This window comes from Carassius gibelio, chromosome A20 (genome assembly GCF_023724105.1).
Source record: "Carassius gibelio isolate Cgi1373 ecotype wild population from Czech Republic chromosome A20, carGib1.2-hapl.c, whole genome shotgun sequence".
In the NCBI taxonomy this organism is placed as follows: domain Eukaryota; kingdom Metazoa; phylum Chordata; class Actinopteri; order Cypriniformes; family Cyprinidae; genus Carassius; species Carassius gibelio.
This window is the reverse complement of record NC_068390.1, coordinates 14615223-14641577: the sequence shown is the minus strand read 5'-3', so window position 1 is coordinate 14641577 and position 26355 is coordinate 14615223. Positions and strand designations below refer to the sequence as shown.

The window sequence follows — 26355 nt, the reverse complement described above, 5'->3', positions numbered from 1 at the left end:
AGACACCATTCAAAACAAACCCATGTGAGTCTCGAAGGGGGCGTGGCGCAGAGAGAGGCGTCGCGATAATTATGCGTCATAGTGTAACTATCAGCTGGGAGTTTTGAAAGCCACTATTAATTCTTTAACAATAACAAGAAAAGCAAAGCAAAAAATACTTTAAATGACTGCATATACACATCCGTTGATTTACAACGCACAATGTGGGAAATTTGCTTATCAAGAGGCATTGATTAAGAGGCCGATATACTAATTAATATTTTGTCTCAGTATTATTTGATAAAAACGATGTTTTTCGTGGTTGCCTTTAATTATGCTAATTGTTCAACATTTTGTGATATTTAAAAAGCTAGTGTCAGAGTCAAGTAAACGATTTGTCTGTTAAAAAAATACGTTGACATGTTTCTTGTCATAATAATGGAATAAAATACAGTCATTTGAACTTGATGCAAAGATAAATAAACTGACGCGAGAAAACAAACAAACAAACGTTGCCTGTAATTAGTATATTGATGTGTTGAAGTTGAACTTCCTGCGTCTCCCGCACACGTGCGCGAGCAGTGAGATGTGTTTCTTTGGTAACGCGCACCTGCTACACCAACACGCGGCGTGTCACTGTGACAGCTGTGTCGGTAGACCCTAAAACTATTATCACACTACGCAAAGTTACTTTGTCGAACTCGGCGAACCACTGGGTTAAACTGAGATCTCAAATCTCAAAGCAAAAGAGCAAAACCCCGGAGGAGATCATGTCCACAAGAGAGGTGACAGAGAAAACAGCTGATGAGAGCGCTGATGACGAGACAGACTGGCTCTATGGAGGTGAGAAATAAACACACTGATGATTCAACTTTCAAAACTGTCTTAAGTGATTCAGAAAAGCAAAACAAACTTCCTCGTGGTGAGATGGAAAAGCATTACTCCAACATCTACCAAAACCAAAAGCACACGTGTTTAAGAAAGGATCTAATCCTAAGTTTATTACATCAGAAACCGTTAATTATTCAGCTGCACGCGTTTCATAACATTTACTTTCAAATCAACCCTTACAGAGAACATATGGCAAGAATACATTGATACACATCTAACGTAACAGCATCATGTAGGAAGTGCTGATGCATTTAATAGCATCTGATCAAAGTTGGACAGCTCTTCAGAATATTGTTTATTTTGTTTTATTTAAAATTTTTTCCCGTATCAAATATGGCATAGGACATGACCAATGCCCTATCATGTCCAACAGAGATGAATCTGAGAAAAGAAAAACCTATACATTGTACTATAGAGTTGACATTTTAAATATCAGGTTTTAAAATCGTATTTACATTTTTCCATTCAAGTTCGTTTGTTTGAAATCAGTATGATTCAAATGAGGTCCTTAACCCTCTAAAGCTTGACATATACAATAACAGTAAGAACAGTTTCACATGTATTTAAAATGCCTAGTTTTATGATCTGTATTTATTTATTTATTTATTTATTTTTTACTGTGGTAAGCAAAATATGCAGTGCAAGGTAATACAATGATGATTGAGAGAAATGGGCAAATACATGTTCCACAAAAACATTTTAACATTATTTGTATATAATTAATCTTATTAATAGTACCTGTATACTTTTATAACTTAAAAAAGGAAAGAAAAAAAAGTAAGTTTCAGTCCAATAACAATAGAAAAGTTACATTACATTTATTTACTAAAATGGACACACACTATGACCTGAAAGTGAATGCTTTTAAAATTATAATAATAATATAATTATAAATAAATAAATAATAAAATAAAAAGGAAGAAACTATCTGATGACAGAAAGCTTGTGATCTTGTTGATCATTTAAATCCCTTACAAATAAAATTTGCATGTCAAATATGTGACCCTGGAGTACAAAACCAGTCTCGCTGGGGTATATTTTTAGCAATCGCCAAAAACAAAAACTAAAAAACATTGTATGGGGCAGAATTATCGATTTTTCTATTATGCCACAAATCATTAGGCTATTGAGTAAAGATCATGTTCCATGAAGATAATTTATAAATTTCCTAGCGTAAATATATAAAAACGTAATTTTTGATTAGTAATATACATTGCTTAGAACTTCTTCTTTTGGACAACTTCAAAAGCGATTTTCTCAGTATTTAGATTTTTTTTTTACACCCTTAGATTCCAGATTTTCAAATAGTTGTATCAAAGCCAAACAGTGCCCTACCCTAATAAACCATACATCAATGGAACTCTTATTTATTCAGCTTCCATATGATCTATAAATCTTAATTTTGAAAAATTGACACTTAAGACTGGTTTTGTGGTCCAGGGTCACATATGTCAAGAGTAGGCTTTATAGTGTTAAAAAACAACTAAAGCAATAACTTTAAACTTCTTTAACTGTCTGTTTCCATGTAAAAACAAATCTTGTCCTATTTTCTACTTCTTTTTCATAAATAGATGACAATTTTGAAGAAGAAGAGACAACAGAAAAGGAAGTTTTCAGGTGAGGATGCCCAACAAAATGTGTTTAGCTTGTTGATGAGTAGAACTTTTCATGTTTTAGCATCTTTATCTAAAATGCTAAAAAACATTTATCTTTTAAAGTCTTTATGAATGGATGCTTATCCAAACTTTTGTAGACTACACCGTTCACAACTGCATTGAAAAAGGCAGAAATTTTAGAGTACACAATGGTGCAAAGACCTTGGTTTTAATTACTGCAGTATTTTTGTTGACATCTTAGATTTAATCAGGCAGTTGATTTATTAATCTTTTTTTTTTAAAGCTATTTGAATAAGCTCTTCCTCATATTTGATTTCATTTGCATTTAGAAATGTACTCCATCAGCATTTACTTTAATACATGGCCCAAACACAAACACATGCACAGTTCAACTCTCTGTCGTCTTGGGATTTTCTGCTCCTGGCAATCTCAGAAATTTTCAGGTCACTTTAAATGAGTGTGCCCATTCAGAACAAAAGAGGCTGACACATTTATTTCCTTTTAGGGCAAGAAGCGTTGTACAAATGAAGCATGTACATTTAATGCCCGCTTTGTAATGACCATATGTGCACATTAGCGGTATGTGACAAATCTTTGCTGATAGACCTCTTTTCAAAAATGCTCCCAAAGTGGATCAAGCCACATGTGTCTGGTGGAACTCTTTGGACGCTTGTTAAATTCAGCATTGGATGTGCACAGGGCTAATACAGTATAAGCTCCTCTTATGTGCTCACTGAGGTAGGAGTGAGAAGGAATATTAACCATTGTTTTATTCCTCTGCTTCCCGGCATTATGTCGAGACGTGTTAGCTGTTTCTTGGAGTTGACACAGCGTTTTTCATCGGTTGGATTGCTTCACCTTCATTAGAGTCGGGGGAAAAACTCAAACCCAAGCGAGAATTTTCCCTCACACTGCATTGGCCTTAAATAAGCCTGATGAGGCCGCAGTGATATAGGCCTCACTTAAACTAACTAAATCCCTTTTTATATATCTTTTTTCCCAAACTGCCATTTAGCTAAATATAATCTATATCATTCCCTAGTTTGAAGATGTAACTGAATCTTGATCATTTATGTGATCATTTACCGGTAATAGACACATTATTTGTACAATCTAAATGGTTAATTATAAACGCATCTCTTCTTCTGCAGTGCTCTGATTGGTGATGTTGATGGAGTGAGTGGACTCAATTACCAGGTGCTAGTTAAAAAAAAAAAGATCTATTTCGGTTGGTTGTGATTATCTAGGGCATTCATTTACCTTTACAAACAGCCATTTTGTTTTTCCCTCACAAAGGAGAGTGAATCAGACAGTGATGATGATGTCTGTGTGACCATCGGTGACATTAAAACAGGCGGATCTCAGGGCTCGTGAGTAATTCTCACAAACATTTTAGTTATATACATAGTTATAGTTTAATTATATATATATGTATGTCACTGTGTCAAGTTGTCTCGTGTCAAACAGAGATACTGATGACATCTTAAAGTATTCTGGGTCTAATAAATTGCTATAATGATAATTAATGGTCTGTTTGTGGTTTACTCTGTAGGTCATTTGGTTCTAGTTCTGTTAGTCTGAACATAAAGACCTCTGTATCAGGTAATAATGATACTCATTGCAGTACAATCTTTTTTTAAATATTTGCTTATTATAATTACCAACAATGCAATGTGCCTCACAATTTTTTGTACAATCCTGCATTATTTATACTTCAATTTCCACCCAATTACAAATATATTGTTTATCAATAATAGAAAAGAATCTAGCTCTTGTAATTAGTAGTTCAGCCTCCTGAGGTTAACGTTTTCTGAATGTAGAATTTCCTTTCACTGACTGTTAATTTGAAAATGAAATGACATCTCAATGTCCATCCCTATTTTGTGCCCTGTTGTTATTGTAATAAAAATATGATGGGGAGCTATGTCGAAAGAAATGGAGAGACTGTCATGCCTACAATTGCATTATGACACTGTAAAGTGACATTCCACTTTTAAAATTAATTCAAATTATTATTATTAAACTTATAGAACATTTCCGTTCAAAAAGTTAAAATATTTCCAGAGTATTTATAATAAAAAATACATATTCTATGTCTTATATTTCTTAAATTGCTATCATGCATTCCAGAAAGGAAGCTTAAATTTAAACCTGACTGAACTGTGCTGCTGAGAATCCCTTTAGGATATTTCTCTGGGTTTGGTTTAATATGGGTGTGAGATCCAGCCTCTAAAATCTTATCTGCTGTGAGTCAGGCTCCAAGTCCAGAGGGCTGGATCTGGATGCTGAAGGCAATGTCCTGAAGGTGGATGTGGAGTCCTTTGAGGAGAAGCCATGGAGGAAGCCAGGTGCAGTTGATTGCATTAGGATGTGTGAAGTGTTTGTGTGTTATTCAACCTCTAATTCATATATATAGGAATCTATATCTAGTACACCTAACAGCGTGTGTTGTGTATAAACGCAGGTGCAGAGCTGTCTGACTACTTTAACTATGGTTTTAATGAGGACACCTGGAAGGCTTACTGTGACAAACAGAGACGACTACGCATGAGCCTAGAGATCCTGAGCCTGGGGTCATTAAGCAAAATAATGGTACATTTAACATAAATAAAATATGCCCTTACTTCTACCATGATTGTTCATGCTAAGATGTTGATAATAACAGTTGCACTCAACTCAGAAATATAATGTTTTTGACATGACTTGAATGCATCATGAACGATTTGCAAATGTTTCCAACAGTCTGATATTATTATGTTGCTGAGCTAACGGCACAATAATCAGCTCTTTTTCCAGATAGCACATGTATGTCTGCAAGATGTCTGTTAAAGATCACTTCATCTGGAAAGCATCTGCTGTGTATAAACGTCTTTAAGATGTCAATTTAACATACAATCTAAATCATAAACATCTTAAAGACATTTTCTAAATGTCTATTTGACATCTGATAGAAAACGTCCTATAGACGTATTGCAGGTGATCAAACACACATCTTTTTTTAAATATTTTATTTTATCATAATTGTATGTTATTTTAGTTTGTGAACCTTTCTTTTGCCTTGTCTGCCAGATTTGTTCTTTTTTCCATTGAGCTCAGTGCAGAGCATTCTGGGGCTGCATTCACCACATGCAAAAATGCCTTAGAATTAGGCTAAAACAAAATCTTAGGAGAAGGCAGCTAACTGGATTCGTAACTTTTGGAACAACTTTTACTTTGCCTATGGTGACTTAAAATACTGCTTCTGTAGGTGGCTCATGAGTTTTTGGAACAATTGGGTATGTAGAATGAGTGTGTATACACTACATGTTTAGGTTCCTGTGGCTCAGTGGCAGAGCATTGCGTTAACAGCGCAAAAGTTTGTGGGTTCGATTTCCAGAGAACACATGTTAGGTGAAAAAAAAAAAAAAAGTATAGCCTGAATGCACTGTAAGTTGCTTCGGATAAAAGTGTCTTCTAAATGCATAAATGTAAATGTATACATATAAGTGTGTGCTCTCTCTCCCCAGGTTCATCGGAGTTCTAGTAATGATCTGTCAGAACACTCAACCAGGTACACCAACCCTTTATCAAACGCATCAGTATGAACCAATCAAGAGAAACAACCAACCCATTACACACACATTGCACACATTTTACTTCTTGGAACAACATAAGGGAGAGTATATGGGAACAGAATTTTCACTTTATTGGTATGCTTTCTCTTTAAAACACTGAAATTGGCCAAAATTTTGGCTTTGGCTTTAATCCTGAAACCATTTAAAAGCGATTTCAGGTCTTTTTAAGTGTTTTCCTAGTATAGTGGATGCAACAATCTCCTTTCAAACTCAGTCCATGCACTGATGCATTGGCTACAATCAGCTGTCTGTAATCAGTTGATTAAATTGATCTTAAAAGGTGTACCAATGATGCAAATTATGTGATGTCAGAGAAGGCTAGTCAGCCTTTGCATACAATGTGACTATAAATAAACTATATCAAGAATCTGTAAAGAAGAGGACGTAGAATAACTACAGTATACTTGATGTCATTTCTGTTGCTGTTTTCTCTATATTTGTTCTTGAATCATCTCGTGCAGTTGAATTGTTTGGCATAAGGGCAGTGTAGCACTCTTAATGGTTGCTTATTTACTGTGCGTGCTAGCCATGTTACCAGTAACAGCATCATTACATGATAATGGCTTTCTGCTGTTGTCCCAAATGCTCTGTACTTATATTATGAGCCCTGTATAGTAGTAAAAAAAATCCTTTTTTTTCCCATTTGATTTCTATCAGCTCTTGTTTTCTGTTCTCCCCTGAAGAAAACATCCTGACTGTTGAAACCTATAATATTTCACTAATACTTTTCTGAGAGACACAACACAAATACACACACGCCACGGTTCAGCCCTGGTGGTCCAGACTCTCTTTGGTCCTGGGCAGGAGTTAGCGGGGGTGATTTTTAATCAGCCATTCCTTGAACCTCTCCTCAATCAGTTGAAGGTTATGCCTCGCTCAGGGGGACGTGTATGAACTGGAGCATTCAAGGGTAAAGCAACAGTCCAGCTTTCATTATTACACATACACGTACAGACAGGATGCAGGAGTCAGTCACTGTACGCCCATTTAAACACAGAGCATGATGTGGCATTTTCAGAATCAAAAGGGTCTTAACAGAGATTGTCATTCGATCTTGTTCAGCCCCATTAAAATGCAATGTTTTTACATGAATTCATGTGCATATGCAGGTACTGCATGCTTAATAAATGGGACTTACTTAAAGTCAGCACGATTGAATGCATGTTATTGATCTTATTGTGAAAAATTCATCCATGTTTTATTTTTGAAAACATCATTTTTAATCGAAATGTCATATCTGAATCTTCTGGAAGATGTCAGACTTCTCTCTGGTGATGTATGCTGGGCTTCTCCAATCATTTAGTCCTACACCCCTGCAAGCTTATGTTCATCTGCCTCAATTGGAGTGCAATGCCCACATAATAAAATCACATCAAAAACTGATGCATAGAACCGACTCCTTTTCCTATGTTATATTTGAGGTAATGTGTCACACTCGGCTGTGCATCACAATACAAAAAAAAATTAATAAAAAAAATGTCACTACTTCTATTTCATCGTGAAACACAAAAGCAGACATCTGTTTTAATATTCAAACAGTCATTGTTTACAATAATGTTTTGGACCCCACTGACGGTTGAAATGTTCTAAAAAAAATTCTTATTTTGTCTTTCACAGAAGTGCACTCTGCAAATTTTTTTTCATGTTGCACTGATTGATATTGTGTCATATTGAGCTAAAACGGACACCTACTGTAGCTGCCAAGTTTTTGGTACTAATGCTACAAACTTATATTTGCTGATATATTAGCCATGATTACTTTATTCCACAAGTAAAAGCGTTACAAGGGGTTTAGCAAGAGAACGTGAGTAATAATCAACTGGTCATGTGATCTCATAATGACCACTTTCATAGTCAACCCTCTCTATGCACAACAAAAAAAAAAAACCTTTTGTTAAGATACAGATATGAAGGAAGTTTTAGGCCCTGTCCCAAACGACATGCTTCATGTGGACTTGTGGTTTTGCAGATTTACAATGGCTGCCACATGCAGGCTGCCAACAGTCTCTGTTTTAGTTGTCCCATTCGTTAGACAGATGACAGAATTTTTATTTTGGTGTGAACATCCTTTTAAATTGAAAAATCTGTCTAAAATATTTACTGCATGACATAGATTGCTGAGGTTTAAAATAAAAATGACAGCAGACTGCAGAGCCAAGGCTGGGGTGTGAATTTTTTATGTGTACCTTTTCATAAAAGCATGAGAGGATATAGCACTTAAATCGTCTGTTGTGTCTGCTGAAAGTAGGTGACATCAGAAGTGTGCCAGTTTAAGGCTTTTACATTTGTATGAGTGTGTGTTTTTGCCTTGTAGATGACTCTTAGAGTTGTCCTACATGTGGCGCGACGCGACGCGGCGCGTCTCGTCCGGTGTGCGACCGCCTTTACTCTGTCCCAAACTTCCCCAGCAAGACAGAAACAATAAGAAAGCTGACTGTGTTACTTAGACTCTTGAATCCTTGCAGCATGCATAATGTTTAATGCAGCATTAATGTGCTCTGTTCTATCTGATTAATTTTTAGTGACTGAAATAGGTTATTGCCCAGTTCATTTGTGCATTACAGCGAGTATTTGTAGCCTTGTTTCAGGAGACTTGAAGATTTATGAATGGTGATGACTACCACACATTCGCGCAAGCGTATGACTGCTGTGTGTACATGAGCTTAAAATATGTTGAGCACATCAGAGATTTCCCAGATCAGCACGAAAATCGCATTGACTGAGATTGTCTGTTTGTGTGTGTTCCAAGTATGCTATAGCACAAAAAAAGAACCTTTTGTGGTTCATTAAATGGCGTTTAGTGTGTAACGCACATTTCATCCTCCTCACTCACACATATGGACTCAACATAATGATCCAACTTTGATTTATGTGTGTGGGTGTGAATGCAGGAAGTCAAGTGGTGGGATCAGTGTTATCGGAGGGCAAGCAGGGACCATAAGTCGCGTGGAAGGAAGAAGACGTCACAGTGCTGATGAAAATAACGTCCAGGTGTGTTTTTGCTTGTTTGATGGACACAGAGTGAATCGCTGTAAATATAGAGTACTGATCTCATATACTCGTGTTATTTCAGGTTGTGTCAGAGCAATCCTCGGACACAGAGCTATCTTCCCCAAAGCTGCTGCCCTTCTTTCCTCCCAATATCCCACCTCCACCTTTCCCTCCTCCCTCCATCAGCACCACACTTCCCCTCATACCACCACCTGGTAAGTGAGCTCCGTGCTGTACACTCATGCACACTCACTGTGTCAGCAGAAAAGGTACGGGTCTGTGCTGTGTAGTGACGTAGTAGCATGTGAATGTTACCACATTGTGGGTTTTCCTTCAGTATGTCCTTGAACAAAACTCTCACTTTTAATATCTGCAAAATCAAGCAGAACACGTCCGATAGTGACACAGAGCAGCATATTAACCAGCTTATTAAATGTAAATCAGATTATTCTCATAACCAGCAGGTCAATCCGCATAATACTATTAATAAGATTAAATTAGAAATGTTAATGTTATTTTTCAGAATATATTGTAATGTATACAGTACAGACGAAAAGTTTGGAAACATTAATATTTTTAATGTTTTTGAAAGAAGTTTCTTCTGCTCATCAAGCCTGCATTTATTTGATCAAAAATACAGAAAAAAACAGTAATATTGTGAAATATTATTACAACTTAAAATAATAGTTTTCTATTTGAATATACTTAAAAAATAAAAAAATTACTCCTGTGATGCAAAGCTGAATTTTTCAGCATCATTACTCCAGCCTTCAGTGTCACATGTAACACCCAGTCTATCACATGATCATTTAGAAATCATTCTAATATTCTGATTTATTATGAGTGTTGGAAACAGTTCTGCTGTCTAATATATTTGATGAATAAAAGGTTAAAAAGAACTGCACTTTTTATCAATTTAACACATCCTTGCTGAATAAAAGTATTGATTTTATAAAAAAAAAAAGAAAGGAAAAAAAATTACTGACCCCAAATTACTGACCAGTAGTGTATATTTATATTTTAAAAACATAGCTTCTTTTTTTTTTACTTATAAGTATGTGTTTTTCGCCATTCAAATATTGCACACTAGGTCTGTGATTCAGAATGCAGTGAAATGTCCCATGATGCCCCAAAATGCTGTGTGCTTAAGGTTCAAAGTTAGAGTTCAGGTGCTAAACCAGATGAGCTGCAGCAGCTGTGTGTTTTTCATTTGACAGTGACTAAATATTGAGCATGCATGTGTCTCTGTAGGAGTCTGAGAACATATGCGCTTGAGCTGGTGTGTCTGTATCCAGGTGTGTGTAATTCTCTCCAGGTTTTCCTCTGCAGCACAGACCTAACTTCCTGCTCAGATGCTGCACCTCCACATTTTTAACAGAACTTCTATATTTGAGCTCTCTTAACCCTACCCCTCTTCTGCTTCAAAGCTCCATCAAAAAAATCCCCTTCTGCCAAATCCTGCCACCCCTCCACTGGCCCACTCAGACCTCTCACTTACAGACTCACACTCAGGACCCGCTCATCCTTTTTAATACAGTCAAAATATCAAACTTCCTGGTCAGGCCTAGCCTTTGAAGTTCAGCCTATAATCCAGAACAGGCCTTTTTCGTTTTATCATAGAAGCCCACCTCCCCATCTTTAAGTTATAGGCCTCTCTATTTTTGACTCACTCCCCCTGCGGATATCACCATCCCGTTACGGCCACGCTGTTCCTTTTGTGTCATTAATGTGCTGCGTGTGACTAAAAATAGCTCAGGGCGGGAAGAATGAAAAAGTGGCATGCTAGCAGAATCGTGGCACTGAAAATGTGCTGAGGGGGGAAGATGGAGAGAGCCAGTTGTTAGGAGAGGAATGGTTTGATTAAATGAAGTTTTTTTTTTTTCATTCATGTCATAATTTAATGACAGATTTGTTAGGAGAGGATTTGTATTTATACAGTTATTCTATTTAGGGGATTATATTATATTATATTACAAAAAGAGTGATCCGCTGTGATACTTTTAGAGGACATTAATGGTTGCAAACATTCATAAAGTACATTTAAGCACCCTTTACACAATATATATATATAAAAAAAAGAAGAAGAAAATACTTATGATACTGTCAACTCTGTCTCTCTCTCACACACACACAAAACAAATTAAAGAAATTCATTAATTTATTTATTGTAGTAAATGTGTTTGGTAGCACAATAGAGTAAGGTTGTGTACTTTAACATTATTGGTAATGCATTGGCATGAACTTAGAATGCAATATACTTTTACAGCATTTTTTAATGTCGATCTATACAGGTTTTTTTTTATGAAGTGTATACAGATGTATACACTTCAGATTGTACATATTCTGTATTTTGAACAAACATGAATACACTAATTTTAAAGATTTTTCAATGTTTTTTTTTTTTATGAGATTTGACCAAAACTGTAATATTAAGAAATGTTATTACAATTTATAGTAACTTGTCCATGTTATGCAAATGCAATTCATTTATGTGATGACAAAGCTGAATTTTCAGCAGCCAGTACTGCAGTCTTTAGTCTCACATGATCCTATAGAAACGTGTACGGGTATAAATGTGTGTGTATATATATATATATATATGTATGTATGTATGTATGTATGTATGTATGTATGTATGTATTTATGTATGTATGTATATACACAATTTCTTAATTATTTTAGTTTAAACTATAACTATATATATGTGTGTGTGTGTGTGTATATATATATATATATATATATATATATATATATATATATATATATATATATATATATATATATATATATATATATATATATATTGTTCTTCATAGTTTATGCATGATCTAATGTTGACAAATTGAAGCTTTTTGTAAAATGATACCATATATTTGACATTTTATTTTTTGTGTAGTCTGTTTTGCCCCATTGATCAAAATACACACTGCCAAACTCATGACACAGAAACAGTGTTTGGAGCATCTATTAATGTGCACTACAAGCAGATCTGTGATCTTACTGAACTATTCTAGAGCTTGCAACAGATCTCTGACATAAATTAGCATAGCATCCACAGGCAGACTAAAAAGTAGTTTAGAGTAGTTTAGGGCATAGTTCACAAAGTACATACTTTCTTAGAGGACTGTGAAGTTTCAAGGACAGCACAGATGATTTGCGAGGCTCTGTGTGAGTGGATGCATGCGTTGGAGTTGCGCTCCATTTCTGCCTCGTTCTGTGTTAGCCAGAACTGCGTGATTTCTGGGTTTCTCAAATTACTGTTTTTCTTTCAGCCTTTTCCAGTCGTTTTTGTTGTCGTTGAAAACGTATCTTTTGGAGCTGGCCCCCATCAGGGGTCTGTGGAAAAACAAAAGTGGGATGGTGCCCAGATGTGCATGAATGTTTGTGAGTCTGTGGCTAAGTGTGATCAAAGCAGATAAGAGTGTCTCAGCCATGTGATGGAGAATGTGTTTTTTGGGGGTGCTGCGAAGGCCCATTTGTTTTACACACGCATTTAAGGAGGGCGTCACGGTTAGCGGGGCAGTAAAAGTTGCAGGCCACTGAGTTTGTTGAATCCTGTCTGGATGTGTCATAAACAGTGTTGAGTCATTGGAAGTCAGGACATCTGGACATACGCACACAGACTCAAACATGCATTTTTTATAATAAATGAAATCATATGAAGACATTTGAAAATAATTGTACTGCATGTACACTTATGATTTTAATATTCCTCATTTTTAATGCTTATAAATTTGATTTCCCCATATCATAATTCACATAAAATCAGTTTATGTCTGCCGTTTCAGGTTTCCCATTACCTCCCGGGGCCCCTCCACCTATGATACCACCATTAGATAGGTAAGTGTTCATATTCAAGTGCTATTTTTTTCTTACTGGTTGATTGTAATGCATTATAGCAGGGTTTGTGTTTGAAATATTGATCATGTGTGTATATATGTCCAGGTTGGTGTCATATAGAAATTGGAGAGAGAGACAAAGGAGATGTAGCAGAAAGACGAAGCAAGACCATAGCAGGTCACTATACAGGCAAAAGAAGGAGAAAAAGAAAGACAGAGAAAGAAAGGGAGAGAGAAAGAGGTAGAGCTTGTGAAAGAGACTTAATAATGCTACGTCTTTGCAGAACAGCTGTGTCTCAGAATGCCTGAATATCAGTTTATATTCAAATGAAGTCAGTGGTCGATTGTCCATCCATATATTTTATGCAAATTTTGAGATGTAGCAAAAAATTTAAGAATGGAAACACCAAAATAAGAAAACAAATCTAAAATGTGTGCAAACTAAGCTTGCTTATTTATTTATTTATTTATTTGTGAATACATATTTTAAAGGTAATGCTGTTGAATTATGATTACTATTATTGTAATTTAAAATATATATATTTTCAAATGTAATTTATTCCTGCGATGGTAAAGCTGAATTTCCAGCAGCCATTACTCTAGTTTTCAGTGTCACGCGAACCTTCAGAAATCATTCGAATATGCTGATTTGCTGCTCAAACATTTCTTCTTATTATAAATGTTGAAAGCAGCTGTGCTGTTTAATATTTTGGTGGAAACGGTGATGCTTATTTTTCAGGATTTTTTAAATAGAAAGTTCAAAAGAACAGCATTTATTTGAAATCTTTTCTAACATTGTAAATGCAGTTACTGTCCCTTTTAATCTGTTTAATGCATCCTTGCTGAATAAAAGTATTAATTTCTTTCCAAAAATACCTTTTGAATGGTAGTGTATATTTCGCGACTTGAATGGACACATAGTTTTAGTCAGTTCTATTACCTTTTACTGTCTTGAGAAAGCAAGCAGTAGGCCAAAAGAAAAGACATTTACTTTTAAATGGTGTAATGCTTAAATGAGACACGTGTTTGCTACTGTACCGGATTAGCATAATTAATTAATTGTGTGCTAAAACAACCCCAACAGCACATGCAAATAAATGCTACTACCAGTGGGCACAATATTTTTCTTATAGCAGACTGTTATATGGTAAATTATCACTACCAAAAGAAAATATCACAGAAAAAATATATGTAAAGATGAATGTAAATGGTTATGTAAGTTTGAAAGTTATTAGGCTCAAACATTCAGTGTCCCTCATGACAGAGATGGCTGGCTCTTCTTAAAGCTATGATTGGCAGCCTTCATGGAGTTTATGGGACAGGAAATCTTGGCTGCAGCTACAAAAGCTGTATCAGACTCGTTACTTCTGTCTCAGTTCCTGCCTGCAGTATGTAGGGCAGCTCATCAAAGTTTCACCCCAGACTTAGAAGAAGAGAAATCAAGACAAATGCACTAAACTCCCATCTGCTTCAGTTAATCCACTGTGACTGTCTTTCTTCCATACACACAGAATTACTTATTCAGTTTGATCCAGCTCTTTCAGCTTATCCCTGTGCTTGGAAGCTATCAAACGTGTGTTTAAGGTGGTTACGTGTGTGTGTGTGTCTGTCTCTTTGTACACATACTTATTTGCTTTTCAGCTCTGTCTGACACTGTAACTTATCTTCTTAGGACTAAAATACGGTTAAAAGAATGTCCCCCACCCAGTCAAATGCCTAATAAGGCAGAGACAGACACAGACAGGGTGGCCATGTTTGTGACTCCAGCCTCCTGTTTACAGGCATCCAGAACGAACTCCCCATCCATCTATGCCTCATACTCTTCCTCCCTTTCTCCCCAAGACAAACAGCCAAGTCTTGGCCTTTCTATCTTCCCCCAACTTTTTTTTAGATTTACTCCCGCTCAAAGTTTGACAGGCATCATCATCTGCAGAACATTTGTGTGGTTCAGTGCCAATTGTTTTAATGCTGCAGGGAAATCATGGGTACATTTTATATATACCGTATGTATGTATGTATATATATATATATATATATATATATATATATATATATATATATACATTACGGCAAATGAAAAGAAACAAAAATCTGTCTGTTGGCATTATTTTGTATTATTTTTATCCTCTTTACCTCTTTTTATTTGTGCTATTTTTATACTTTTTTCACCATTTCTGACCCAGCTTCCTCAATTTTTTTCTCCCGTTTCCCGGTCCTTAAGTTAGCTTTTTTTCATACTTTTTTTCTGTTGTTTAAAGAATGGTTCTTCTCACGTCTCAGTGTGTCTGCCAAGTCCAAACATCCTTGAAGGAGTTTCCGTTCATCCGAACCCTGCCAACCAAGGACTGTATAATTCATGAATCACTTCCTCTCACACCATCATGCCAAAAAACTCACTTTTCTTCTTATACTCTCTCTTTTTCTGTCCTCTCTGTCATGTACATGCTCATTTGTCACACATAAACATCACATTCTGGTTAAATATAGTAAATTTAAAGGGTCCTTATTCAAAGCCCTGAGGGACATCCCTGAAATAGTGCTCTCTGGGACATCATTTCAAAAGCACAATACCTTTCCTTCTGCTTTAAATTTATCCTACTTTGGCTCTCCAGTCAACAAGAGAATTTACATGTCTAGGAAGTCCATTTTCCACAACTTTTTAGGCAGAGACACTAATGTTCAATTGAAGGCAAATTGCTTTCACTGTGTTTGAATAGATGTCTTGAGACTTGGCATCCACATCCAGTATAACTCATTACTTGTCAACAATCCCTCATCACATGTTGTGGAATATCAATAATAATTGTGTTGTTGATACGGTTACTTACCTGAGCAATGTGGAACAGCCTACTGGATGGGCAGCAACTTTGCACAGCCATTACTGTGAGTCCAGTAGGGTCAAATTCTGCAATGATTAGCTGTCTTAATGAGCCAGTCGCTAATTAAGGCTTACCTCAGGAGTGAGATTGTAACTGCGAGATAATTTAACATTGATTATCACAAATTCCTCCTCTCATCTTCTTTTGTCTGCTCTCCTGTATATAGACATAAAGCAAGAGTGAAGGGATAAGACATACTCAACATGTATTGTAGTTGGCTGAATTTAAAAGGGTTCATAAGCAAGAGAAAAGAATAAGTGGGATAGAGCAAGGGAGAAAGACAAAGAGAAAGAGAAACCAGAAAAGCGGCATGTTTTTCAGAGATATTAATAGAAACTGTACACTCTTAACCAACACCTAAACCATAAGGAGTCCTGCTGGATGTGATTTCTTGTACACACAAACTTAACTTCTACTCCTGCAGAACGCCCCGGAAGTGGTGCAGTCATCCAGGGTTTATGGATCACCAGTGGTGTGTTTGCCAGAGCTATATCTCCTCACATTATCACACATGTAGTTGCACACTGCTGGCACGTTACAGGGCACATGCTGCACTTTGAGTTAATGCCAGTAACATCAAACAATGAAGAAATTGAGCTCTTAAACAGAGGAACGTCTTTTGATCATTGTAAAAAGGTCTGACTACCTCTTTCTTTCCTTTTCCTTTTCGCCTATTTTGTTGGAATGCTCTATTTATTCCTCTCTCTTTGTTGTTAGTTAAAAATAATGGGGTCTTGCTTTGTTCACAAGGGTCAATTTGGGCAAAGTAAATCATATTTGAATATGTTACAGCACCTCCTTTTCCTGAAAGAGAAAAACGAAAAGTCAGATTAATGTGTATGTGCATACATTTGAATTCATAAAAGAAAAAACTCAAACTACTTTAAATATTTTAAATAAGAACCTTTCAAAATAGCAGATGATTTAACCACACTGTCAGCGCTAACGTTATCTATTTTATTACAGCAGTGGACGTTTGGGAGGCTATGATCGACGCTCTGCTACACCTTACCCCTTCCCTGCAGGTATGAACATTGAAAGTTTAAGAAAGTCATGCACTACACTAGTAATCTTGGGTAAAACTAATGAATACATTTTGTTGAGTGATTGTAAAAAAAAAAAAAAAGCCTAATCACCTTTGGTTCTATGACCGTTATAACCTAATCGCCTATAACCTAATCCTAATTTTTATTGATTCAAAGGTTAGGCAATACATTTTGGACTTGGGAAATGAAATAAACTTGCTTATGGAACATTTAGAATTTTCATTGGCTCCTGAATTATGTGTGTGTGGGAAAGGAAGTCTGTGTTTGAGGAACATTTCCTTGTGGGTTTTCCAAACATCTTGTAGCGAATAGTGAGAAAATATTTAGTTTGGAACCTGAATTTGGTCTTAATTGGAGCATCCAAAGTCCTGGACTGCCAGTCAAAAAAAAAAAAAAAAAAAAACTACAGATGCTGTATACAAAGTGTTATCATACTCAACATCCTCTCATCATCACTACACACCCACAAACACAGACACACGTCCTGTTGACCTTTAGAGGGATGCGTTTCCAGCCACTGAGCATAGAAATGCACTGCAAGCATTTCCACTGCAGTCCAGCACACATCATTGTTGCAGGCAGAGGTTAACAAGGACATACACACACAGAGAAAAATGAGCATGTCAGAAAACCTGCCGTTGCCTTGTTAACCTCTGCATGTTGTAATGATTTGGGCGTGCTCAAGAGGCTAAAGCAGTTATCGTCACTGTGAGCTTTCAGTCATTGTTGTATTCATGTTTGTGAGTAAAAGAGAGGCAGAGAGAAAGCAATAGCTGTTCTAGTAAAAGCAAGCTGTTATCCTGCCATCTGTCTCAAATGTGCAGTTTAAATATTCAGCAAAAATGTGCTGCATAAAACTGCTATGGCTTTTTTAATATAGCTTTTTTTATTTAATTAATCTCACTATTGTAAATCATTGTTCGTATGCATGTAGATAGATAGATACATAGATGAATTATATATTTATTTAATTGTATATTATTATTATATTTAATATCAATAGATATGCATTCCTGTCTGCTGCTTAAATCATTTTGTTTTCTTTTTTCCAGGTGTGTATACACCTGCAGTGGGCGTGGCTTCATGGTCAGGTGTGATAGACAGCAGCAAGGCATGGGAAAACTACACCCGTCATAACAAGGAAAGGGTTAGAGAGAAAGCCAGAGAAAGAGGACACACAAAAGACCAAGAGCAGGAGAGAGAGCGGTATAGAGAAACTGATCGAGAACACAGCCCCTCCTCCCAAGAGCACAGAAGGTAGGACAGTCAATTAACAGTCTCAATATAGCAAGGTTAATTGAATGTCGAATTGTAGCTGTTTTTAAGATCTGTGCAATTGTTTGACTTGTGTCATTCTAAACTAGCATTACTTCCATTCCTCTGAGAAACACAAACTAGAAATTTGTAGCAATTGTTTTTTTCTACAGTCAAGCTAGTCAAGCTCATCGAATTTAATGCTCTGCCATGACTCATTAAGCTGGGCATTGACTGGGTGCTGGATAAGAAACAAGTGCAACAGGATAAGAAATCTTTGAACTCCACATACACGCTCCATTTACAAACAATTAAAATTATAAATAAATGCATACTCTGAAAGCGCTTCACAACACTTGTGTCATTATACCATCTGGATGCTCGTAATTGAATGGGAGAATGCACGTTTTAAACAGCTTATTGTACAGTAAGTTAATCGCCATTCTAATCTAATGCGCTGCTGCATTGTAACGCACACACATTGGCTACAAACAGTTGCTTGTAGACAGACAGTAGCACACAGAATCATTCAGTAGTGCAACACCGTTCTGTGATTTCTCAATAAAATAGCTTTGAAACTGAAAAGTTCTAGTTCTAGATGCCTGCAGGTAGAATTATTTCACACTCGATTGCTTTCTCATTAATGCGTTCATATAAAAGTAAATGTAAACATTACTCTGCTACTTTGTCTGCATCTGATTTAGAATGAGCAGAAATCTGAGAAATATAACGACACAAAGACAAAAGAACTGTTAAAAATTAGCTGTTATAGAAGCTATAGCCATTTGGACAGCACTGTGTCATATGTAATAGCTGTGCACATGGTGTTCGAGTCTCAGCTCAAAGTTCAGGCTTATTTGTTCCTTAATGAATCATCAGCAACTAGTCAGACTCAACTTTCCTAAATGTCAACTTTAAAAAAAGACTGTCTTTCAACCCCTAGTCTACAGCGTGTGTAGAGCTTTTAATGCCTCAAAAATGAAGCAAAATAAAAAGGGGTTTATCAGATCTGCTTCATATTACAAGTATGAAGCCATGACAGCTTTTTTGGGAAACAGACTGAAATGATTGACTGATGATGATCAGATCATTGAGTGATTTAGATTTATTTATTTGTGAACTGAAACAATATTCTTTTTTAAAGAACTTAACAACAAATTAACTCTTTCAGAAGAGGTGAAATAGAGTCATATGGACCATTTCTATGGTTTATTTTATGGTGATTTGCATCTGTTTTGTAGCTTGGCAACTTCAGTTATCTTTCATTGTAACTTAATGCAGCAAAGGGGCAGTCGTGGCCTAATGGTTAGAGAGTCGGGGAGTGAATAACCAGTGCTCTCTTCCTCTCTCAATACCACGACTGAGGTGAGACCCTTGCTCAAGGCGCCAAACCCCTAACTGCTCCCTTGGCGCCGCAGCAATATGGCTGACCACTGCCCCATGTGTGTCTTCAATACTGTATGTGTGCACTTGGATGGGTTAAATGCAATGCACAAATTCCGAGTATGGGTCATCAAACTTGGCCATGCGTCAATTCACCCAAAGCAACCAACAAATTCTTTAGAATTACTGTGTACCACAGAAGAAAGTCTTACAGTTTGAAAGGAATTTTCACTTTTGGCCAATTTATATTTAGTTTGCTTTTACTTGAACATTTTTAGTCGTTGCTGTGGTGGCAATATTCAGTGTGATGTCACATGTGGAGAGATCTGAGATTAAAACAGGGCAGTAGGACAGTGGAGAAACACACCGGTCTGTCACACTTATGAAGTCAACATGCTCTTGCTCTTTTAGATAAGCTTTCTCTTGCTCTCACTTCACATGAACATAAGTGACCATATCTCAATATCTGTATGAGTATGTCCTCTTTAGTGCCTTAAGGGTTGCTTTTTAATCAAAAAGTGTGACAACGTGCTAAATAAAATGACTGTCAAATCTCCACATGAGTCTTCTGACTCATGCTGGGCCTGTGCGAAGCCACACACACTTTTGGCATGGTATGAGGATTAATGTTGTCACACACAGCTGCACATGCCAAGGCTTTGAGGGTATGTTAGCGGCTTAGCATCTGTGCCATTGCTCTGAGAGAGCAGAGAACCAACTGACCAACAAATGATATACACTGACGAATATTTGTCCTCTCCATCACTGTTTTATATCATATCAACACTGAAACTGCACAATTCATCACGGTCTGCCACATGCTAAGAGAACGACAACAATTCTGTTTACCATACACAAGCCGGGATGTCCCGTATTTGGGCCTAATTTATTTGTATGTGACCTGTACGTGACCTCCCTTTTCCGATTTTTTTGACTACTATGCTGATCTAACCACTGACTGATACAACAGCATCAGTGCTGATCTCTTGAGAATGATCACCGATACCTGTCATCATCCAATCAAAGCCCTCCTTACGCAGTACATAAATCAGAAATCATGAACTGTTCAAGGAAGGCTGCGGAATCTTCTGCCGGCTGCTCGCTCCCACCTCACAGCAAGTGCTGCTTGTACTAACGACAATTCTGTTCGTATTTTGACGTACATCAAGTAAATCAGTTTTTGTAAAAACAGACAATGTGATTATTTTTCACGAGTCAAACATCCCGCCGCGCAAAAGATGTGATCAGTAAGATGAACTGCCACTCCAGTGCCTCATCACAAAAAGGCAGTCAATCCAGAGTCTTCAGCAATCATGGATTCCCTGTCAGTATTTCTGGGTATCATGAACCTGCTGCATGAAGCCATAAATGTGGGCCCAAGTTGTTTCAGTTGCTCCACCTGTGTCTCCTTTGTTACCCTCCTCGTTTGTCTCCATATTTATTATCCTGGAGTCTGCAGTCCTGTGCTGGTCCTTTGGTATATGTTAGTAGTTCCTGTTGTGTGTGTCAGATTTTCTTGTTGCCGTGCTGTGCCCTGTGCTGGCGAGCCTGCCCTCGGGGTAGTTTGTGTTTGCTTTTGTTTCGTTTTTACTATCAATCGTCCATAAAAGCCCATCGTCCTCGCTTCATCCCTCATCGGAACCATGACACTTAGGACATCTTGTGATGTAACAAGTAATGCAAATTTGAATAAAATTTTAATAAAAGTAAATGGATGCATATAGATAATATACTACAGAATACATAATATACTGTTCATTTTTTTTAATATACATTGAATAGTTTAATGGATCTGACAAAAGTAAATTACTCTCAAAACATCACATCTGACAATTTAAATGATGACATTTTAAAATATTCATTTTAAAATATTGATTTAATATATATATATATATATATTAGTGCATGTACAGCTCTCTCTCCACCTTCAATACCACGACTTAGGTGCCCTTGAGCAAGGCATCGAACCCCCAACTGCTCCCCGGGCGCCGCAGCATAAATGGCTGCCCACTGCTCCGGGTGTGTGCTCACAGTGTGTGTGCGTGTGTTCACTGCTCTGTGTGTGTGAATTTCGGATGGGTTAAATGCAGAGCACAAATTCTGAGTATGGGTCACCATACTTGGCTGAATGTCACTTCACTTCACTTTATATATATATATATATATATATATATATATATATATATATATATATATATATATATTTTTTTTTTTGCTATAGAAACAAGTAACAAAGTTTTGTGTAGCCTGGCTTTTTATATTATCATTTTATTTTTTATTTTGGAAATCATGATACATTTTTTTCCATGATTGTTTGATGAATAGAAAGTTTATATATACATTTTTGAGAAAATAGTTTATTTGAAATATAAGCATTTTGTAATATTATAAATTACTTTGTCGCATTTGATCCATTTAATGTGTCCTTGCTGAGTAAAAGTATTAATTTTTTTGAACAGGAGCGCAAGTTCTGATTATCTTTATAGACAGATGACAAAGTATAATATAGCTCTGCTCATTATTATCTACAGTAGCATAGTACCTCAAACTAAATATCTTAATCACAGATGGGCACATCCAAAGATTACTTCTTTCATAGTACTTGTAATATCAAACAGGTACCTTTATTGTTTTGCCTGATCACTCATGCTCAGATCACCCAAGGTGAATATTAATACCAGGTGTAAACAGGGCCGAACACAATAACAAGATCAGCACAAAGAGATCAACAACACCTGAACTGGCAGTCTGCTTCATTTACTTCTTTCTTCTTTTCTCACTTAGCCCTTAATCTGGCTGGTGATGCTCTTAGCAGCTGGTTGGACATTTGGTGAACACTTGTCCCCTAGATATGATCTCATTCCTGTGGCATAGAGAGAGGACTGGCATGTCTTCAGTCCAGCTGGCACGACACCTACACACACACAGAAGACAGACAATCACATCATGTTTTACTCATTGTGCCTTTATACATGGGGCATGTATATGGTTGTAATTCTTAATAAACAGCTTAAAAAAAAAAAGAAAACACAGATTCACGTGTTAGCGGGTTTCTGTTAGCAGCCACTAACAGTAACGAAGATATCATTTGACTAACTATGAGAAATGCAAAGAGAGGAAATGTCGGAGTTACTGAAAGACATAGTTCATCGAAAAGGTTTATAGCAGTGGAGTGTTCATTTTTGGGTGAATGGTGCCTTTGAGTGAAACAAAAACATTTGACTGTGTGGAGCGATCGCACACACTCCACAAGTGCCTCACACTGACCACTGCCACCACAAGGTCTTTTGTCCCCTATCATCTAATTAGTGTTTCCAAGACCAATCTATTGCACAGCACCACAGGGCCGGAGGTTTCAACTGACTGGTAATTACAGATGGAGTGATCAAGTTATTGAGTTCGTCTCTCTCTTTTTCTGTGTGAATGTGCACAGAGAAAAAGAGAGAATGTGGTAAATGTGTAATCAGAACCATTCATTAGAATACTGGGTAACACTTTAGAATAAGGTTCCATTAGTTAATGTTAGTTAACTACTTTCGTTAACATGAACTAAGCAAGAACAATCCTTCTACAGCATTTATAAGCCTTAGTTCATGTTAATTTCAACATTTACTAATGCATTATTTAATTCAAAAGTTGTGCTTGTTAACATTAGTTAATGCACTGTGAATTACCATGAACTGACAATGAATAACTGTATTTTCATTAACTAACATTAACGAAGATGAATAAATACAGTAATAAATTGTTTTATTCATTGTTTGTTCATGTTAATTAATACATTCACTAACATTAACTAATGGAACCTTATTCTAAAGTGTTACCGAATACTGTACATCATAACAGCTGCAGGTTGAGCCATTTCAGAGAGATGCAGTGCGTTTGTGTGGCCCCAACCTTGTTAATATGCACAATAATTTTTATATATTTGAAATTAATCAGTCATTCCAATTGTGCAGTATATGTTAACCATGTTGGGGAAGCTTGATTAAAACGGTTACTACTTACATTGGAATATGAAGTTCTTAATGATAAAATGATACCTGACAAGTGTTACATTTTAACATTTATTGAGTAAGTGTTTAGATAATGCTGGAGCAAAAATGAAGAAGTTTCCACTAGCTTTGAAGGCTGTTCATGCCTAGGTTGATAATTAAATGATTTATTGATCATTGTAAAAAAAAAAAAAAAAAAAAAAAAGAAGATGAAAAAAAAAAACAAGTCCACACAACAGTTATAACGATAAAAACAGAGGGACAATAGCATTGAAATCACTTTCAGAATATTTCTTAGGTGATAAACGATAAAAACATTGACAGCCAAATAGATTCCATTCAATTTTTGAGCACTTAAAGTGGCATGCTAATATTGTTATTTTCATAGTTATCTTTTTAAACGCAGGCCATTCGTCTTATTAGAAGTCAGTGTACAATTGTAATGATTTTGAAACTGTCATAAGCTTAGCAACATGTTAAAGTCAAACTCTGTTGAGAACAACTGCCAATTTGCCATGGAGAATGTTACTTGTGTGACGTGCAAAGTTTGAGCATTCCAGCCATTGCTTTTGAGGTTCCTTTACAGTTACTGTAGGATGCTGCCCTACATATGTAGCTAACCAAATCATCTTAGTGAAGTGACATGTGAAGTGAAGTGAATGCTCAGAAACATGCTCTGTTTTATAACAGACATGTTGTTCTACATGTGTGTGCAGTGAGGAGGAGCGTGTGTCTCGACACAGGGATCACCGTCATTACGGAAGCGAGAGGTACCGAGAAAGCTCGGGAAGAGAAGGAGTGAGAGACAGACATCGAGAAAGAAGACACAGAGACAGGAATGAACAACATAGATCCTCACGCAGGTAACACACCGGGTCAGAAACTCACCAGGGTGCTGGACAGTAAAAGAAAAATAACAAAGCTAACTAAAATGCCCCAGATAATGGGTAGAAAATGTCCTTGCAGTGAACTTTCTATTTTTTTTTTTTTAAATCTATTATATAACATTTGACATCTATTTTATAATATTCTATCTAGTTATGGGTTTAAAGGGGTAATTCACCCCAAAAAAAGAAAATTCTGTCATTAATTACTCACCCTTATGTCTTCTAAACCTGTAAGACGTTTGTTCATCTTAGGAGCACAAATTCATATATTTTTGATTCAATCCGAGAGTTTTCTGACCCTGCATAGACAGCAAGGGAACCACCACATTCAAGGACTGATGTCATTTGGACTATTTTAACGATGCCCTTATTATGCCGCGTGGCCTGTTAACGTTTCAGTTTCATTGCTCTCTATGAAGGACCAGAAAGCTCTCAGAATTCAGCAAAAATATCTTAATGCGTGTTCCGAAGATGAACGAAGGTCTTACGGGTTTGGAATGACATGAGGTTGAGTAATTAATGAAAGAATTTAGATTTTTGGGCGAACAATTTTTTTCAGTATTGCTGAATGTGTAGATAATAATGCATTTTAGGGGTTAGATCAAAACTTACAGTAACACTTTAGTATAGGGACCAGTTTTCACTATTAACTAGTTGCTTATTAGCATGTATATTAGCTGTTTATTAGTGCTTATTAAGCACATATTGTGCATGACCATATGATTACATCCTTAATCCTACTCAATACCTAAACTTAACAACAACCTTACCAACTATTAATAAGCAGTAAATAGGAGTTTATTTAGGCAAAGGTCATAGTTAATTGTTAGTTAATAGTGAGAATTGGACCGTAAAATAAGGTGTGACAAAATTTTTACAGCATACCAAATGCATGTACAATATGTCCACATACAAAAAATGCCATTAGAGCTTCACATCAGTCACATCCTTCAGAATAACACACAAAGGTGATATTCATTGGGGGCAAAGCATCTTATATAACCATAATATATATATAGATCATGTGACGACCTTCTCTCTGTCACTCTCATTAGTGGAAGCAGCAGGAGGCGTCATGATAGTGATGACGCAGATAGCCACAGGAGACACAGGCAGAAACGCTCTAGACACAGCCGAGGAAGTCTTGAGCCCAGCGAGGAGTGCAATGTGGACCAGGAGAACCAGTCAGAGGCCACAGAATAACTCCATGGCCAGCTGGTGAGCCCGTTTGTGGACCAATAGGAGGTCTTTAGTAAAAGATCATTAGTTTTATCACCAGTCAGAGCCTGAGTGACCAACTGTGAATAGATTCTGATTAATAGTATGCACTAGTATGCACAGACACTTGATAAACCTATTTATGTTACCATTTTATCAATTTAGCATTTAATTTCCTGAAAATATTATTTAAAAAAAAATTAAAAGGTGGTCAACAAAGAACACAATTTTTATTTAAAAATGTATTTATTAATTGATTTATTATTGTTTTGTTAATACAAATTTGTATTTTTGTTGTGCCAAATGTTAATTTTGTTGAAGAAAAATCATTATAAACATAATCAAGAATTGTAAATGTGTGTGAACCATGATTTAGAGTCAAGATCACCAACAGATGTACTGGCCTTAAAACTTAATTGAAATTAATACATTATTCAGCAAAAATGCATTAAAGTCATCAAAACTAACAGTAAACATTTTTTATTCATCAAATAATCCTGAAAAATGCTTTTCTCAACAATATTATGCAGTATAACGGTTTTCAACATTTATAATAATCAGAAATATTTATTGAGCACCAAATCAGCATATTATAGAATGTTTTCTGAAGGATCACGTGCCTTTGAAGTAATGATGCTGAAAATGATGCTTTCCATCACAAAAATAAATTATATATTAAAGTTATAGCGCCTTTAAACTGATGTAAAATACTATAAAACAAGAATACTGAAATATTATTACAAACATCCAGCCTTTGTAAACA

The 26355-nt window shown here is 36.3% G+C and overlaps 1 protein-coding gene across 2 annotated transcripts; it reads left to right on the top strand.

Annotated features, from left to right (window-relative positions):
* Positions 1–58: 58 nt before the first annotated feature.
* LOC127938224 (pre-mRNA 3'-end-processing factor FIP1) lies at positions 59–26355 on the top strand. 2 transcript variants are annotated; one of them, XM_052534688.1, is made up of 15 exons: positions 59–822; positions 2442–2487; positions 3638–3683; positions 3783–3856; positions 4039–4088; positions 4742–4834; positions 4951–5078; positions 5993–6036; positions 8992–9091; positions 9174–9306; positions 12880–12931; positions 16776–16834; positions 17908–18112; positions 24204–24350; positions 25430–26355. In XM_052534688.1, exons 1-15 carry the CDS (start codon positions 750–752, stop codon positions 25575–25577), a joined length of 1398 nt encoding a protein of 465 aa, XP_052390648.1. In that variant the 5' UTR covers positions 59–749; the 3' UTR covers positions 25578–26355. The 2 variants fall into 2 exon arrangements, with proteins under 2 accessions (XP_052390648.1, XP_052390646.1); XM_052534686.1 differs by having other exon boundaries at positions 3759–3856.